The following is a 15,984-nucleotide window of genomic DNA, read 5'->3' as shown; positions in this document are numbered from 1 at the left end:
AATAATTTGCATAGTCGATTAGCAATCGGTGACATATCGTTAACGTTGAAAAAATTTTTCGTAAAATTTCGCGACTGTTTCCGAAATACACGCTGCTATAATTTACTCGAATGTTATCATTATCATCTTTCTATCACGATCTCCAATTTTATAATAAATTTGTCACAAGCAAAAATATTTTTTTTATAATATTTTTTCTTTAAACGTTAATATTACAGTTCAAGATGCTAGAATATGTTTCTATAAGTTTAACAAGAAGTTCAGTAGATCTCGACAATTTTCTTAATTTGCCATTAAAATATCGCTTCTTTATTTCTTCTTCTTATGCGTTAAATTGGAATATGCATTAAAAATAGTTTAAACACAAGAAAAATTTCAGGAATGATCATCATTTTGATGCCGCACAGTAACAATTGAACAGGTTTTTTGGGCGATATTAAATCGTCTTGTCTTTTTATTCCGTCGACTTTAAAAGCCACTTCAGGAATGGTTCCGTGTTCAGTGTAATAATACTATCGATACTATTCTAGCGTCGACGTTTAACAGTTCGTTATTCTTATTGTAAAAAGATATGGTGTCTGAAGATTAATTTGTAGTAAGAACATAGTATCATTACACGATTCAGTATAGGCATCACAAAAATAAAACGAAATTTCCTTCTTTTTTTTTTCTTAATTTGTTAAGATAGCAGTCACATTACAAAGTAAATAATTCTAATTTTATTTCCTCTTTTTTTCATTACGAAAAATCTCGCGACTGTAATGTTTTACAGTTTAATAGAGATTCAAGATAATAAATTTGTTTCAACAAGAGAAGAAAAGTTGTAGCTGTAAAATACGCACACAATATAGTATCTGGAGATATTTTTCAAACAATTATCCGTTAAAATGTTTAATTTCTCAAGTAAATACCTTGTTCGATTGCGAAACATTACGGCGTATCAATGAAACCCAAACCCAAACCCGATTGATTGACATTCCTTTAATCATACACAATATATAATCGATACTTTTCATTATCTATAACATTAATTACATGTTAATAAGTAGTAAATACTGAATCATTCCCTCTTGGTATTACTTAGTCTACGTAATTCTAATTACATGCTAAACGATCGTCAAAAATATATAGCACAAAAGATTTTCTTCGTGCCGATCGTCACGCGTCCAATTGATCGGTCAGTCATCCGTTAGATTTTCCTTTTTCCTACCGTTACAATATCATATGTTATATTATTATATACGCATTTCAAGCATATACTGATCAAACAACAAGGAACGAAAAGGAAAAATTACTCAGTCTCCTCGGAACGTTTGCTCTATGGAAGGCCGTGTTTGGTTCGATCGACAAAAACGTTAGATGTCACTCGGTGTAGTTTGTATAGATATATTTATATACTTTTTTCTTTCTCTTTTCTTTTTTTTTTACCTTTCTGTATTTTTCTTTTTTATTTTTTCTGACAATGGTAAGACGATGGATTATCGGTATAACGGTGCTTTACACTTTACATTCGCAGCAGAGGACGAGAATAAAAAATTTCACGCACTCGATAAATCTCACAATTTTATCTTCTTTTAATTTTTGTTGAATTTGCAAATACTTTTACGATAAGACATTGTTAACGTGATTGCTTTCTATTAATGCCAACTCGTAATAGAAATTATTAGTATCATTCAACAATAATGTTTGTCAAACAACTGGAAACGATAATCATCGAGGATTACAATCGAGTCGTGAAATTTTTATTTTCGAAAGTTATTTAGTCAGCCATAGAAGTGAATATCATTGAAATATGCATTGACACTCATCAATACTTCACTGACGATGAATGTTGCGATTATGTATTTTGTACACGGTTAGAAAAATTAATTGACGATCATGTTTAAAGTAAGGGGGGATTGAGAATTATCGGTCATGTCGGCACGTTGAATATAAGATATGAATCCAGTAGAAGATATGTTGTTATAACTCTAAATACCGACGATTTCATTGGATTCAAATTGATATTTGCAGTACTCAATATACACCGTGCTTCAATATTTCATGTATTTGTGTACCTTTAACATTTATCTCTTGCCTCTTGCAAAGTAAATTAAGGGGTTGAAATATATAATAGTGGTATAAACAAGCTTGATCGAACTTCAGTTACTTTGCTCATTTTTCTCGACATATTATAGGTATATGTATATATATTTATAACAAGATATACATATCCGTAGATGTGAAACGTAATGAGAAAGTTATAAAATATTTTCAGCATCATCTTTCGCTCTAAATTTTGCTAAGAAATCATCTACCTTTCTCTAGGTCACCGAATTAGAAGTATCGTTTCATCTTTTCATTTCATATTAATCATTTTCTCATACCTACTATGTTTATCTATTAGATCTTGTGCTACGACTATCTTCGAGCTAATTCATGAAAAAAACTATTCGTCGTCTTTCTCTCTTTTTAATCAGTCAGAAAAGTCATGAACCAAGTTTGAGGGTAATTTGATTCGAGTAACTACGATTATTTTCAACGATTTCAGTCATCGCGCGGGCTGTGCCTTTTTCTTGCGCCTTAAAGTTTCATCGTTTTCTGCGGAAAAATACAAGAGTACATTGAAACCAAAGACGCTTCTATATCCATCGGCTTCTCTTAATACTTTTGAAGGATTTCGAAAGATGTTGAAAAAATATTACTCAAATTTTTCTTCGTTACTCATTTCGATGATTGGTGACCACACGATTAAGAAGTTAATTAAAAGAACTATTGTCTCTTCAGCAGACTCTTGTAAACTATGAATAGTCTTTCTGAGCACCGTATTTGTTAAAATAAGTGTAGTCTTTCTCAAGCACGTACCGCTGTGTTCATAATAAAGACAGAATAGTCAAATGAAGAAGACGTCAGAGAGGGAACATTCGCCAAGAAAGCCCAAAATTTTTGTCTGGTTCCTCTTTGCGTATACATGAGTCCGAAAACATCAGTTCGTTACCCTCTTTCCGCGTTTTATCGATAGGATCTTTCACTTTCTTCAAATACATTCTCGATAGTTTCGTGTTAATTTTGTTGCTGTTCGTCGAGTTGATATCGATTTAGTAGATGAGATGGTGTTGGTATGGGTATCCCCGTGATTGGGGATTTATTTGAAACTGAGCTGCGCTGGAGTAAGGATCGTACGTCTGTAAATCGAATGAAATATCAATACGATTCTAAATCGAAGAATCTTAGAAATTTTATTATGAGTTAAATATACTTTATATTTTTCAGGATCATTTATTTGTAGATTAATGAATTGTTTCTAGAGTTCATCGGATGTATTACCTGCGAGCGTTTCCTGGAGACCATAAACCTTTTCTCGGGGGTATTATAGTAAGTCTGTTGAGGATAAACCAAACCAAACTGAGGACTGCCGTATTGAGAAGTCGCATCATATTGTTGCCCGTACTGATTTTCGTATTGTTCGTAATAGCTGGATGGATGAGTACGAACGATTCCAATATCTGCCGGTGATAAAGACTCTACGCTGTAATGTCGAGGGGGATACGCCGAAGAATCCATCCAAGGAATGACTTTGCAAAGTTATAATTCAGAATGTTAAACATATAAAAACAATATCAATACATTCAATTTTAAAATATTTTTGACTTACTGTTTCGAGGATCTTCTTCTTCAAGAAGGTTGTCTTCATCGTCTACATTTTCATATTCATCGTCCATATATTTATGCCAGTTTCTGTGAAGATATTTTAATTGAATTAAAACCCAGGATACTTATATTGTTTACAGTTAATGGCACATATGTATATTATTATTACCGCTTGTGGCGTTCATTTTCCCAGAGGGAGAGGAGTGTTAAAACATCTTGCGGGTCAATATCCAATTCTCTCTTAAATCGTGGTTCCTGATAAATCGGGACGCTGAAAATCCAACATTCATGTTTGAAACATATTTAAATAAAAAAAAATTAATTTGTAAAATCATATATATATATATATATATATATATATATCTTCGGATAGAGTTCTCCTTGATATTCGGATAATCTGGCAGTCATTTGAGGCTCGTATTTCTGAACAATATCGATTTTCTATGGAGGTTGAGTTTAAAGCGCATTTATTGCATGTAATGCAATCATGCGTGCACAGTATCATTGAGGATCAGTACGCGAGGTACGTTGAATGGAAAAAACTGGCAAACAAAAGGACGATACTGAGCCGCCAATACGACGCGACGAGGAGATTGTATTGCACGCGTTTGCGCTGATAGGATTTGTCCTAGGTCAGGTCCGCCGAGCATGCTTGGTACATCCTCTGTTGTGGATGATCGATATGACGAAACCGGCTAATATCATCAGCTGATTGGTTGGCCATATGCCAAAACGATTTGACTCGTCAGGTGGTTTCATTCAGCTTTTCCACTTACTTCTTTGGTATTATACATTCATGTAAGATAAACAAAGAACAGGGAAACTGTTCGAAATGTATCGTGAATACCTTTTTTAACATGGCGGGAGATTGAACAGAAAAAGATATAGATCAAACAAACCATAACGTTAAAAATAATTGATTTCGACTAATTAATTCGAAATTTTACTTGATCCATGGAAAAGGACGAAAGAAATAAAATGATTCGTGGACATCTGGTCGAAAGTTAATGATTCTAGGTTCCATATTTTGCATATCCAAAAACTGAACTTTTATTTTTCGAGTTTCCGATAACAATAGTATCTATTGTTAAGTAGAATCTAGTTTGTATTTAGTTAGTTGAATATAAATTCCGGGCAAACTCCGTGAATTACTGCATCTCATGGAGTCGGCGCTAACTAGGAGCCTATTCTCGTCAGCTGATTGGCTAGCGATATGTCAAGTAATAGTTAAGTCTGACCTAGTTTTACTGGCTGGTTCCATTCAACTTTTCGTGGACCCAACCCTTGGAAAGCTACCCTATTGCGTCACAAGTATCGAACGTCTCGATGACTGCGCCAAACTGTGCATATAATACGTGTACGTACATCGCTGTGAGAGAATTCGCACGTTCTCGTGAACGTGAGCAGTTTATTGGAAAATTTTTCAGCTGACGCGATCACTTTGTGGGACATGTAAAACTTTTTTCGAGGATAACTTTTTCTTCGTACTATATGTACATACTACGTTATTAGTTCTTGCAACCGTTAAGTTCGTTACTTCGATTATCGTTTGCAAATTTTAATTAATTCAATTATATCATAGAGATATATAAAATTCGCTAACGATATAATCTTTATACTTTACTAACTTTTCCCCTTATTAATGTAAATATAAATTAATTAATATTTAATATCGAATTTTTGTATCTTTTTCTATTGCTGAAATGTAACTCAAGTACAATATTTAAAATGTGCTACATATATAACATTGCTGCTTTCTGTCACATTGATTTCGCAATACCTGCAAATTATTCCTCCTTTTTCCTTTGATGCCTTGACAACCAAGGGAATTGATATAGAATTATTAAGCCCGATAACAAAATATTATTACCAAGAACCAATTGGTCGTAAAAGCCATCTTTTATGCTAAAAAATAGAGAAACAACTTATAGTCAAATATTAGAATTACGCTCAATCTACAGAATTGCCTACTTTTAAATCATTTTTTCTATTTAATGGAAATTAGCTCGACCATAAATGTATTAGCGTACATGTGCACAAAGTGACCTGTGACATTTATTTACAGGTCAGGCGATTCACACTTGTAACTACGTTTGAGAGTAAAAATAAAAGTTTGACGTAAGGAGCTTCAAAGTAATTGATCATTCTATGACGTATCGTACAGCGTCGTCGTCTACGTCACTTACTTAACGATGACGATTCTATGTAAACGCTATAAATACCATCGATAGCCTTCGTTACGAAACTATCGACTTCCGATTTGAATCGGAACATCTAGAGGTTCCTTATACCATCGAATGTATATATATATAGTCTGTTGTTAAAGAGAAGAGACGTACAAAAAAGAAAGAAAAATATCGTGTTTATATTTTACAATTATTCTATACTATTTTATGTGTATATATAGTTTTTTGTTATAGGCTAAAAATTATTGTAGATCAAGGCAGGAGAAAACCAATCCTATATGCTCTGCAGATCAACTTCGATAACGACAGCTTCTCGAAGTCGTATTGAACCGGCTTGGTCGTCAAGTCCACCGCCGTTTCTGCCGAGGGCAACGCCCTCACCAGCCCTCTCATCCCCATTCAGAAGAAACGTCGAAGAAAAAGAGGGATGTTCCGAGCAAGAGGGCGGGAAGGGTGAGTTCTCGCAGGGGTGGGAATTACAGACTGGTTACCGAGTCGATTCACTCTGCCCAAGGCAGCTTGTTCTACAGGTGAATTCGCCCTAACACATCCTAATCTCATCTGCGTGGAACGCAATCGTCAAACAATAGAAGCAATATGATATAAATGTCTCGTAAACGATATTCACAACTTGACGAAATTCTAAACTGATTGAAGGAAGTAGATAGTATGACAATTGATCGAACAATCGATCAATCAGATTTAAATTGTTTAGTAAATTCCTTTTATAATTTTCTACTTTTTCCTTTATTTTCTTTTTTTCCGTTTAATAATAATAGTAAAAAAATTAATACGATTGACTCACCTTCTCTTTACTTGCACCTGCATAGATTGCTGAGTAGAAGATGTTGGAGACTGGAAGGAAGTGGTCGTGGACGGTTTCATGGTGGTAGATCCGGTGACTGTTGATTTCTCGGATCTCTTCCGACGATCATCGTTCAAGTAGTAACGAGAGTACGACGGAACATCCCATTGAGGCATCTCATATCCAAATTCGTTCATCAGGATTTTTCCATATCCGCTGAAACAGAAACAGAAATAAGTTATACATTAGTTAATACTCACTTTGATGTGAAATTTAAAAAATGAGCTATTTTAATTTATTGAGAATACCAACTCGTAGTTTCTATCAAATGGAGAAAAGGAATCATGGTCGTAGAGAACGTTGTTAGGTGCATTAGAATGAGATGGTTTTTCTTTCTCGGTAAGGGCTGCTTTCAATCCACCTAGTCCTGATGCAGCTAGAGTTCCTTGGATTAAAAGATTAATTATAAATTAAAATAGTTACAAGGTGTTAAAGATAATTGAAAATGGTTACTCATTACTTATACTTACTCTTTTCCACGGTAGACGAATAAGATGAGCTTGGTTTATTCTCCGGCTGACGATTCTGTTGGTTGCCGTACATCAACATTTCCTGTGCCCGTTTAGCTGAAACCAAAACGTTTAGTGAACAAATCATTAATCGTGTTGTAAACTACAGAAAACATAGTATGCTTTACGTTTTGGTCTCATTGTTTGTTCAGTCTTCTTTGCATCCTCTGCCAGATTCGTTGGCAAAGGTTGTGCTAGCACGAAGAGGGAATATAGAGTTAGTAACCACACCCAGTCACACATGATCTGAAAAAATTGATTGGTCCATTATTGACTTAAACTTTGGTTAACTAATCTGTGAGATTTATTAAAAAGATGAAATCAAAGATTTCTTTATTAATTATGAGCAAAAGTTTATTGACCCTTTAATCAAATGTGAAATTGATTAAAGGTGCAGTTAGAAGAAGTATGGTTGCTATAAAGTCTTCTCTTCTTGTACAGATCGAAGTTTACACCCCTTACAAGCTGAAGTAAATGAAGATAGCAGGTCACTATGAAAGAAGCTTAAATGTCACATAATGCGAAATGTCAGGAATCTATTTCCATTGCACGTAAAAAATTAACGGGCATACATGTCGGAAGTTCGATAGGAAATAGTAAATGTTTGTATGATTTCGTGAAGATAAAGATGATAAGTCTTTCTCTTGAAGAATAGTCGATGATTCACTATTTTTTCCGTTAAAGTAACAATTTAAATTACATTCTACTGCAAATAATAGTATCTAATTTTTCACAATTTTGAGAAAATAATAAATTTCTTAATAGCGAAAAATAAATTAAATTTGACAGCAGTCTGAAGAACAAACGTGAATCGGTTGCGTGAAGTAGAATTAATTGTAATTTATCGTTTATTAGTATGTTTCGTGGGAAGTGAACTGGAATCTCACTACAAAACAGATTCTGGAATCTCTATAGTCTTAACAAATAACAAATTACATGTACTTTTCAACATACACGCAATTAGCTTACGTCGATACACGAGAGTTTTCGCTAATTAGATATGCAATTAACTAAATCTCAGCAAAGGCAGTGGTAGCTTCGAAGCTCATGACTCATAATCAACTATTCGTTATAGACATTCCATTAGTTTGAAATGTCAAAGTTCAAAAGGATGTTTTAATCATATATATGTACATATGTAATGTAAACATTACACGAAAAATTCACTCGTTTGTATTATTTTTCCGTTTCATCTTTGTTATCTTCGTTTTAAAAAATATCATATATTCTGTGATAATTATTCTCTAAGCTTAATAAATGCAAAAAAGAGTTTGTGATATGATGCTAGTGATAGTATTGAGCAATTAAATCTGGCCAGGAAATAAAGTTAAACCGGATATAGTAGACCCAGAAATCGCACACTTGTTGCGTCTAGAAATACTATAGTCATTTATCGCGTTTGTATACGCGTCTATGCAACTCGCAATTAAAAATACATTTCATTGACTGTGCTTTCATTGACAAATCCAGACGCATGTATGGTATTAATATTACTTGCCTCGATAAAATATGTTTTAACAATTTTCACGAATTTTTAACAAACAATCTAACACTAAAAATTATAGACCCGTTTCAAACATGTTATAATTTAAAGATGTCTTCAAATTAAAGCTATTAAATGTACGCGTGTATGAAACAAAATTCTAATGAAACTTTGAATCAGATTAATTTTTTATCTTTAGAACTAAAGTTCGAGGAAATATAATTATATCGCTGATAAGAAATCATCGTGATCGAACAATCTCTATTCTTACCCTCCTATTTATACCCGTATAATTTTAGCGGGTCTTTATCTTACGAAAGTTGGCCAATTAAATCGATCGAAGGATCACTGTCGTAATTCAAATTTCAAGCAAAAATATTAGTATTCGAAAGGGCCAGATGTAACAATTGAAAGATTGGTTCCTTCACCTTACTTAACGTCGACTATTCTCTTCGTTCTAGGTTTCTGGTCAGTCTTCTCAGATTTCTTCTTACGGGAGCGTTTCTCCAAAAGATGCAGAGAACTAGTGAGTTCGGCTGATCAACGTAGAATGAACGTCGAGGCTGAGCAGGACGACTAGAAAACTGGCAGAGGGTACGGTCGATCAACCACCCCCACCTTGGTGGGCGAGCACCCCTACCCTGAAAGCAACCCCTACCGCGTCTCTACGAAGTGATATGACGTGCACACGCGCACGGTTATATGGACATTCTACGCGGAACATGTACACACTCCCATTGTGCCACAAAATACGTCTGCCCACGCGATGGCCTGACCAGATCCTCAGGCTATCCTTGAAATCGTCTCTTATGTCACATCTTATGTGTATTATCTTCAGAATTCGCCATTTAAAGAGGAGAAGTCTTCTAGTAATTTTTCGGTGGCATCTTGTTTCGATTAAGCCTAATTCTACTTAATAAAACCGGCATCGTATAATGTGTTCTAGATTTTAAGGAAGTTTTATTTAGGGAACTTTTATAATAGGATGATTTAGTAAAATTTTTTACGTTGTTTATAGTAGTACATAAACAGGTGAAGATAGTTTTACACAACAGGGATATTTAGCTTTCATTGAGGAAAGCAGGATGAGGCATAATCCTTCTTAATTAGAACGTGTTCTCTCAAAGTCAATGTTGTGACCGAAATTCATTCGATCTTTGAAGGAAGAATATTTTCCGAGCAATATCGTGGATCGTTTTTTCTTGGTCCTTGTCGCAAATCCGTACTTTCTTTTGTCTCTCGAACGCAAGCGGTGGAGTGGTGGGCTGTACAAGAGGAATTGTAGCACCGTTTTCCGTATTCAGTCCCCGGCCACTTTTCTTCAGCCCCCGCAACAGGCCAAACGCCTACGCCATCGTATAACGCCCACGAGCACCCAACGCCCACACATATTTTCCATGGCGTATGATAGAAAGAGGGAGGGTTGGGAAGGAGAAGAGAGATCAACCGAAGTGCGAAATTTTCTTCTCTTCTCCTCAGCGTCATGCTGACGTTCACATGTTCTTGCGACGAAGTATTTATCATCGATGAAGATTTTTGAAATATTTACGATGTCATATCCTTAGTCAAGGCGCTCTTGAATTCTGTCATGTTTTCTTCATCTTGTCAAGATGTAATTTTCTCATGAATAATCAAGAATTTGACGTGTTTGACGAGGAGGAAGAAATTATTCTTTACTCTAGAAGAAAATGGAAATCCATTCAAGTTGGGTGCATAATATTTTAATCTGTCCTCTTTTAATTTGTTCGTTGCCATCGTTTCAGAAAACAGATAGCAACAACAAGTGGACAAAGAAGAGAGCAGCAGCACGGAATTATGTACTTAGCCATAACTCTCCAAAAAGAGTCGGCAAATTCTCGGAAACAACCGCTTTAGCAAAGTATTTAACTTGAAATACGACGCATCCTAGCGCACTACGTGCCCCAGTAATTGACCTATTTCCAAAGAATCGACTGCACGCTTGCGCGAATTGAAGTAGTTGCACAAAAACAAGTATAACTCACCTGGTCGGATTTCTAGCCAACTAACAACGTTTGCGGTGATACAATTACGGGGGCGTGTATGATAGATGCTCGAAGACAGCCATCTCTAATAGATATCAATAGATTTATTACTTAACGATGACAAAGAAAAAAAAAAGATATCTTTAATATCAATTTTTCTACTTTTTTGATTCAGAAGGATGTTAATCATATTGTTCATTCAATATTCAAAAAGTAGTACAAAATATTCCTTTATTGTATTTCATTATAAAGGGACACAAAATACGAAAGGTCAGGAAGAATAGAAGCACGCGACCGTCGTTAATTTTTGCCGAAGTATCGAGAAAAATTAATGCCACACCCCCAACCATTGCCGAGGGAGATATTTTTTCTTTGAACTTCAGAACGAATTTGCGGGTCGCAATTTATGCATTTGGCAGGCGAAGAGAAAGGTTTATTTTCGTAAATTTGCCAGAAGTTTGAGTATTCCGTGGAGGATAGATACATCCGACTAAGATAGGACCCGATGCCATCATTGTAATTACGGGGCGAGTTCTGTGAAATAATACCATTCGACGTGCTCGATCCGAAGGTTTGTTCCCATTGACGTCAGCCGTTGATTCTGGAAACGACGAATCCCCGCGCTTCGAAAACTTAGTGGGGGGGCATACGCGTCGCGAGGAAATGATTCGTGGGAGGGGAACATGGATGTATTCAGGGACGTTGTACGAATACCAGCATCAAAATAATTTATTCGTTGATAATAATTGTAGGTAATAAATTACTACTATATCTGCTTTTATTAGCAATAATAAGTTGAGCTTTAAGTCATTGTCATTATACTTTAATTCTCATACGAATAATTATTGAAATCCTTAACTTATTAAGCTTTGAGCTATCGTTATATGTATTCGTGGAGACTTACAACTTGCAGGAGATTATTCTGTTTCATCTTAAGACAGGAATTAAGATTGCAAAATATTAAAACAGAAATTTACTATTTTTAATATCAGGAAATGAACTTGGATGTTTTTCGTATTATTTGTTATAAAAATAATTGTTAGAGGTTGAAGAAATTTAAAGAGTTTTAATAAAATAATAAATTTCAACTACATGATAAATGAATGTGTGATACCGGATACAGTAGTATAAATCCATGATGGGGCAGGTATTTCAGGTTGTTGATACTACCCTGTGAAGTGGAAACTGTAACCAGCAGCTTGAAGGGGGGTATCCCGAAGGAATAGATCGATGTTTCACTCTGTGTAGTAAGAAACGCCTGTTGCTGTAAAAGAGGCATAGTTTCATTCATGAAAATGGTAAAATGTATACGCATTATACCATTTTAGATCTTTGCGATAATTAAAAATTATTTTAATTGCTGATTAATTTAAAAAATCGATATGATGTTATATTTTAATTGAAAGACTTTTGTATTTTTAATGAGTGATAGTTATACAATAATTATTTATTAATTTACTAGAAATAATCATATTATTTGTGTTTTCCAGTATCAGTATTCTAGCTTCTCAATTATTTCCACGTAGAGTTATTAACTTTCAAGCTTTATGTTATTATAAATATAATTACATTAGAAAATACATATGCATAATATTTATCCTAAATTGTATCTTGCAATTCTATATTTATAGATACTAGATACTAAATGGTGAATTTTTTAATTAAGTTTACACAACACGTTTTTATTGATTTCACGTTCAAGAACATTTGAATGAGAAATGTAAACAAAGGAAATATTTAATTTCACATTGCGAAGTTTGCATTTCAATAACATTATTCAAAAATGACAAGATGGCTGTGGCAATACCGCTTTCCGTTTAGTAGATTGGATTTTTAAATACGTGATGGTGTCAATTTTATTAATATAGATATATATGTTGAGTAATAAATAAGTGGATTGCATGATCTTTGTTGATAATTAATTCATCGTAATCAATGCAATAATAAAACGAGTGAATAAAGAACAAAATATGGCAAGACAATCGTACAGTATTGTTGAGTATTATGGTGAACAGGATGGATATAAATGTGGTTATTGCAAAAGCCCAAACACAAATTTCAGTCATGGCAAGTATCAAAGCATACAGCAAATATCAATTATGGATTTTTATTTTAAATTATTTTACTTATATATACAGTATTTCATACTTTTATTAATAGGTTATGTAGTCTCAATGATTATTTCACACATGTATAATTTTTGTTCTTGTCATGCTAAGTTTCATTTATTAATGCGTCAATGTTATTTGAATAATATGTCTTGTATTGCATCTTTATCTTAATTGTAGTACATTTTAGGTATGGGTACACATAGATTGACTGTGCAAGATTACCAAGCTCTAGTAGATAGAGGTTGGAGAAGGTGTGGTTCTTATTGTTACAAATCTACAATGGATCAAACATGTTGCCCAATGTATACAATTAAGTAAGATTAAAACTTCTAAAATGTTTTAAAAACGAATTTCCTACATATTAAAAAATATGTACATGTATATATTATTACAAATTATATTACAAATTTTTTATATATATATAAATATTTGTAATAGATGTGAAGCATTACAATTTAAAATTTCTAAATCACAAAAAAAGGTTTTGAAAAGAATGGCAAAGTTTTTAAGAAATGAATTACATAAAGATGATACTATGGATACGTACGATGGAGATTTTCATAACATTGGTAAAGATTTAATATGTTAAATTATTATTCAATATGCACTTTAACATGTGATTTTATGAAACCATTTTTCATAGATATTGAAGAAATTCCTAATCACAATAAGCACTTTTTAAAAGTTGACAAAGATATTTCTGATATGAATGTGAAATTTATTAGTGATGAAGTTAATGCAAGGTTACATCCTAGCACATCAGATAGAGGACAGAAAAAGCATGGTCTAGAAAATAAAAAACATAATTCTGAAAGTGTACCTGCTGCATCAAGTTATAACAATGATTCTCATAGTACACCTCAAAGTCTACAATCTGTAGAAATGAATCCTACTCGGATACCTTGTATGAAAGCAAAGCTTTTACGTAAACAACGAAAACAAAACAAATTAATGACACAAGGAAAAACTCAGGAAGAAATAGAAGCTATTTTCAAAGAAAATAAACAAGAAAACCAGGCTAAAAGTTTAGAGCAAATATTTGATGAAGTTTATAATGGAACCAACAGATTAGAGGTAGATACACATTTATTCCATCAAGTTCGGTAAATGTTGCATGCAAATGGGTTTCTATAAATGTTGGTCCTCTTTTCTCCAATTTATTTAATATTTAAAAAGTAGGTAGGGAAATATTGAAAAATACTCGAATGATGTTTTTACTATTTCATACTTTTTTAACTGTTCATTTCAGTTACAATATTTCGTTATTAGTTCATTGTTAGTTCAATTTCGTAATTATTTTGATAAAGTTTTGTAAAATTTACAACTTTTATTAGCTAAAACTAGTTAGAACTTCACCAATGAGCTCTGGATATTTAAATACCTCAAAACAATCTTATGAGGTATATAAAAAATATCAAACAACAATACATGGAGTTCTAGCAGAGAAGGTTACAGAGATGCAATATATGGGATTTCTTGTGAACTCACCTTTACAGGTAATTTTGCAATTTCTATAATTTCCTGCTGAGCTATCTTAGAGCTTTACTTGTTAAAGAAGGATTTACAATTTTTTTATTTTCATTTACATAATATCGTACATAATTATTGTTAAAGTAGATAGTTATACAACAGTATTACAGATTATTAGATATTAATTAAGAAATATGTATATAAAATACTGTTTTGAAAATTGAATAATTGAAACAATGCTTAATTGGAGCAAGGTGGACCACATTTAAATGTGTATTCTGTACATTGTGTTCATCAAGTATTATTCACTTGTTTAAATTCATCAGATGAAGTTGGTGAGAACAATGTCGGACGAGTTTATTAAAACGCTTAAAATAAGTGCAAACCTGTTTAAAAAATATCAAATGACTATTCATGGTGAAACAGAAAAGGAGTCAGATGATAAATCATTCTTCAACTTTCTTGTAAAAAGTTCTTTACAGGTATACTTCGTATTCAGGTTGCTATCTCAATCTGATTTTATAATCTAATCTTATATGACATAAAAAGAAATATTTGTTCATGTTGTTCGTTAATATATTAAAATGTTTAACAAAATTATGTATGATATTTTTACAATCCTTTTTATTAAATATTGCTTAAAAATTTCATTGCTTTGGCTAAAGAATATATACAAATAAGGAGTTTATAATTTTGAAGCCATGGACACCAGATGATGGACCACCAAGTGGATATGGTTCTTTTCATGAACAATATTGGTTAGATAATGAATTAATTGCAGTTGGTGTGATAGATATTTTACCATCTTGTGTTTCAAGCGTTTACTTTTTTTATGATCCGGCTTATTCTCATCTCTCACTTGGCACATTTAGGTTGGTACATTTGGCACGTTTTGATATTTAAATTATCTCCAATAAATTGTTAACTTTCTATATTTTATTTAGTTCACTTCGAGAAGTTTATTTAACAAGACAATTAAATAAAATTGCAAAAGATCTGAAATATTACTACATGGGATTCTACATACATTCATGTCCTAAAATGCGATACAAGGCACGAATGAGACCATCAAAACTATTATGTCCTGAAACTTATGCGTGGTTTGATATTGAACCGTGTTTATTAAAATTAGATAAACAAAAATATAGCAGACTGAATGATGATATTGATGCTATTAACGAGGATAATATAGTTGATATTCGTAAGGTAATAAACAACGTTATTTTCATATCTAGTATTACAAACTGTTTAATTTATTGTAATTAATGTCATTTGTCTCCAGGTATTAATTTTGTATCGGCAAATTGCGATGCCGTATGAAATCTATAAAAAGCAAGCTCAAACTATCACGCAAGATGAAGAAGATGAGATTAAAGAATATACTAGTTTAGTTGGCATGAAGTGTGCACAGAGATTGTTGCTTTATCGCTGTTAAAGTATGCAAAAAGTTTTAACTTATTTATAAAAACAATCGTGTATTTTATCAAAAGACGAATTGGAATCTTATTATGGATAATTATTAGTAAGTGAAATTAATAAAATTAATAGTTTCAAATAAAGTATTTGTGATGATAAGTGTGTAATAAATTAATAAATTCTTATCAAATAAAAGTGATTCTTTTCATGCTATGCATACGCTCTACAATATTTACTTCCTTTTCCTCTTATTTTGCAATATCAAATAAATTACTCTTATTCTCTGATGTAATAAAGACTTAATTGCATAA

General features: G+C 32.9%; 2 protein-coding genes across 3 annotated transcripts; one reads left to right on the top strand and one right to left on the bottom strand.

The window, feature by feature from the left end:
- Positions 1–737: 737 nt before the first annotated feature.
- Positions 738–9,259, bottom strand: LOC100744531 (prohormone-2). The gene is made up of 9 exons (XM_003488231.4): positions 9,102–9,259; positions 7,319–7,436; positions 7,152–7,247; positions 6,934–7,066; positions 6,622–6,837; positions 3,800–3,901; positions 3,635–3,717; positions 3,307–3,554; positions 738–3,164 (listed from the first exon to the last, which is right to left on the bottom strand). Exons 2-9 carry the CDS (start codon positions 7,431–7,433, stop codon positions 3,078–3,080), a joined length of 1,080 nt encoding a protein of 359 aa, XP_003488279.1. The 5' UTR covers positions 7,434–7,436; positions 9,102–9,259; the 3' UTR covers positions 738–3,077.
- A 3,126-nt stretch (positions 9,260–12,385) lies between these two features.
- LOC100744130 (arginyl-tRNA--protein transferase 1) lies at positions 12,386–15,890 on the top strand. Of its 2 annotated transcripts, none has more exons than XM_012383792.3 (8): positions 12,386–12,743; positions 12,975–13,101; positions 13,226–13,356; positions 13,431–13,861; positions 14,122–14,283; positions 14,957–15,129; positions 15,202–15,463; positions 15,540–15,890. In XM_012383792.3, the coding sequence occupies exons 1-8, from the start codon at positions 12,647–12,649 to the stop codon at positions 15,690–15,692; spliced, it is 1,536 nt and encodes a 511-aa protein (XP_012239215.1). In that variant the 5' UTR covers positions 12,386–12,646; the 3' UTR covers positions 15,693–15,890. The 2 variants fall into 2 exon arrangements, with proteins under 2 accessions (XP_012239215.1, XP_003488276.1); XM_003488228.4 differs by lacking the exon at positions 14,122–14,283 and adding an exon at positions 14,584–14,739 and having other exon boundaries at positions 12,397–12,743.
- Positions 15,891–15,984: the final 94 nt, after the last annotated feature.

Source organism: Bombus impatiens, unplaced genomic scaffold (assembly GCF_000188095.3).
Source record: "Bombus impatiens unplaced genomic scaffold, BIMP_2.2 scf_0219, whole genome shotgun sequence".
Classification (NCBI taxonomy): Eukaryota; Metazoa; Arthropoda; class Insecta; order Hymenoptera; family Apidae; genus Bombus; species Bombus impatiens.
This window is presented reverse-complemented; position numbering and strand designations above follow the sequence as displayed.

Coding starts and splice junctions, on each gene's coding strand:
- LOC100744531 (XM_003488231.4), bottom strand. CDS start 7,433: ATGTGTGACTGGGTGTGGTTACTAACTCTATATTCCCTCTTCGTGCTA. Junction 7,248..7,318: donor ACAAACAATGAGACCAAAAC/GTAAAGCATACT, acceptor TTTTGGTTTCAG/CTAAACGGGCACAGGAAATG. Junction 3,718..3,799: donor GAAAATGAACGCCACAAGCG/GTAATAATAATA, acceptor ATATCTTCACAG/AAACTGGCATAAATATATGG.
- LOC100744130 (XM_012383792.3), top strand. CDS start 12,647: ATGGCAAGACAATCGTACAGTATTGTTGAGTATTATGGTGAACAGGAT. Junction 13,357..13,430: donor TGGAGATTTTCATAACATTG/GTAAAGATTTAA, acceptor CATTTTTCATAG/ATATTGAAGAAATTCCTAAT. Junction 14,284..14,956: donor TTGTGAACTCACCTTTACAG/GTAATTTTGCAA, acceptor ATAATTTTGAAG/CCATGGACACCAGATGATGG.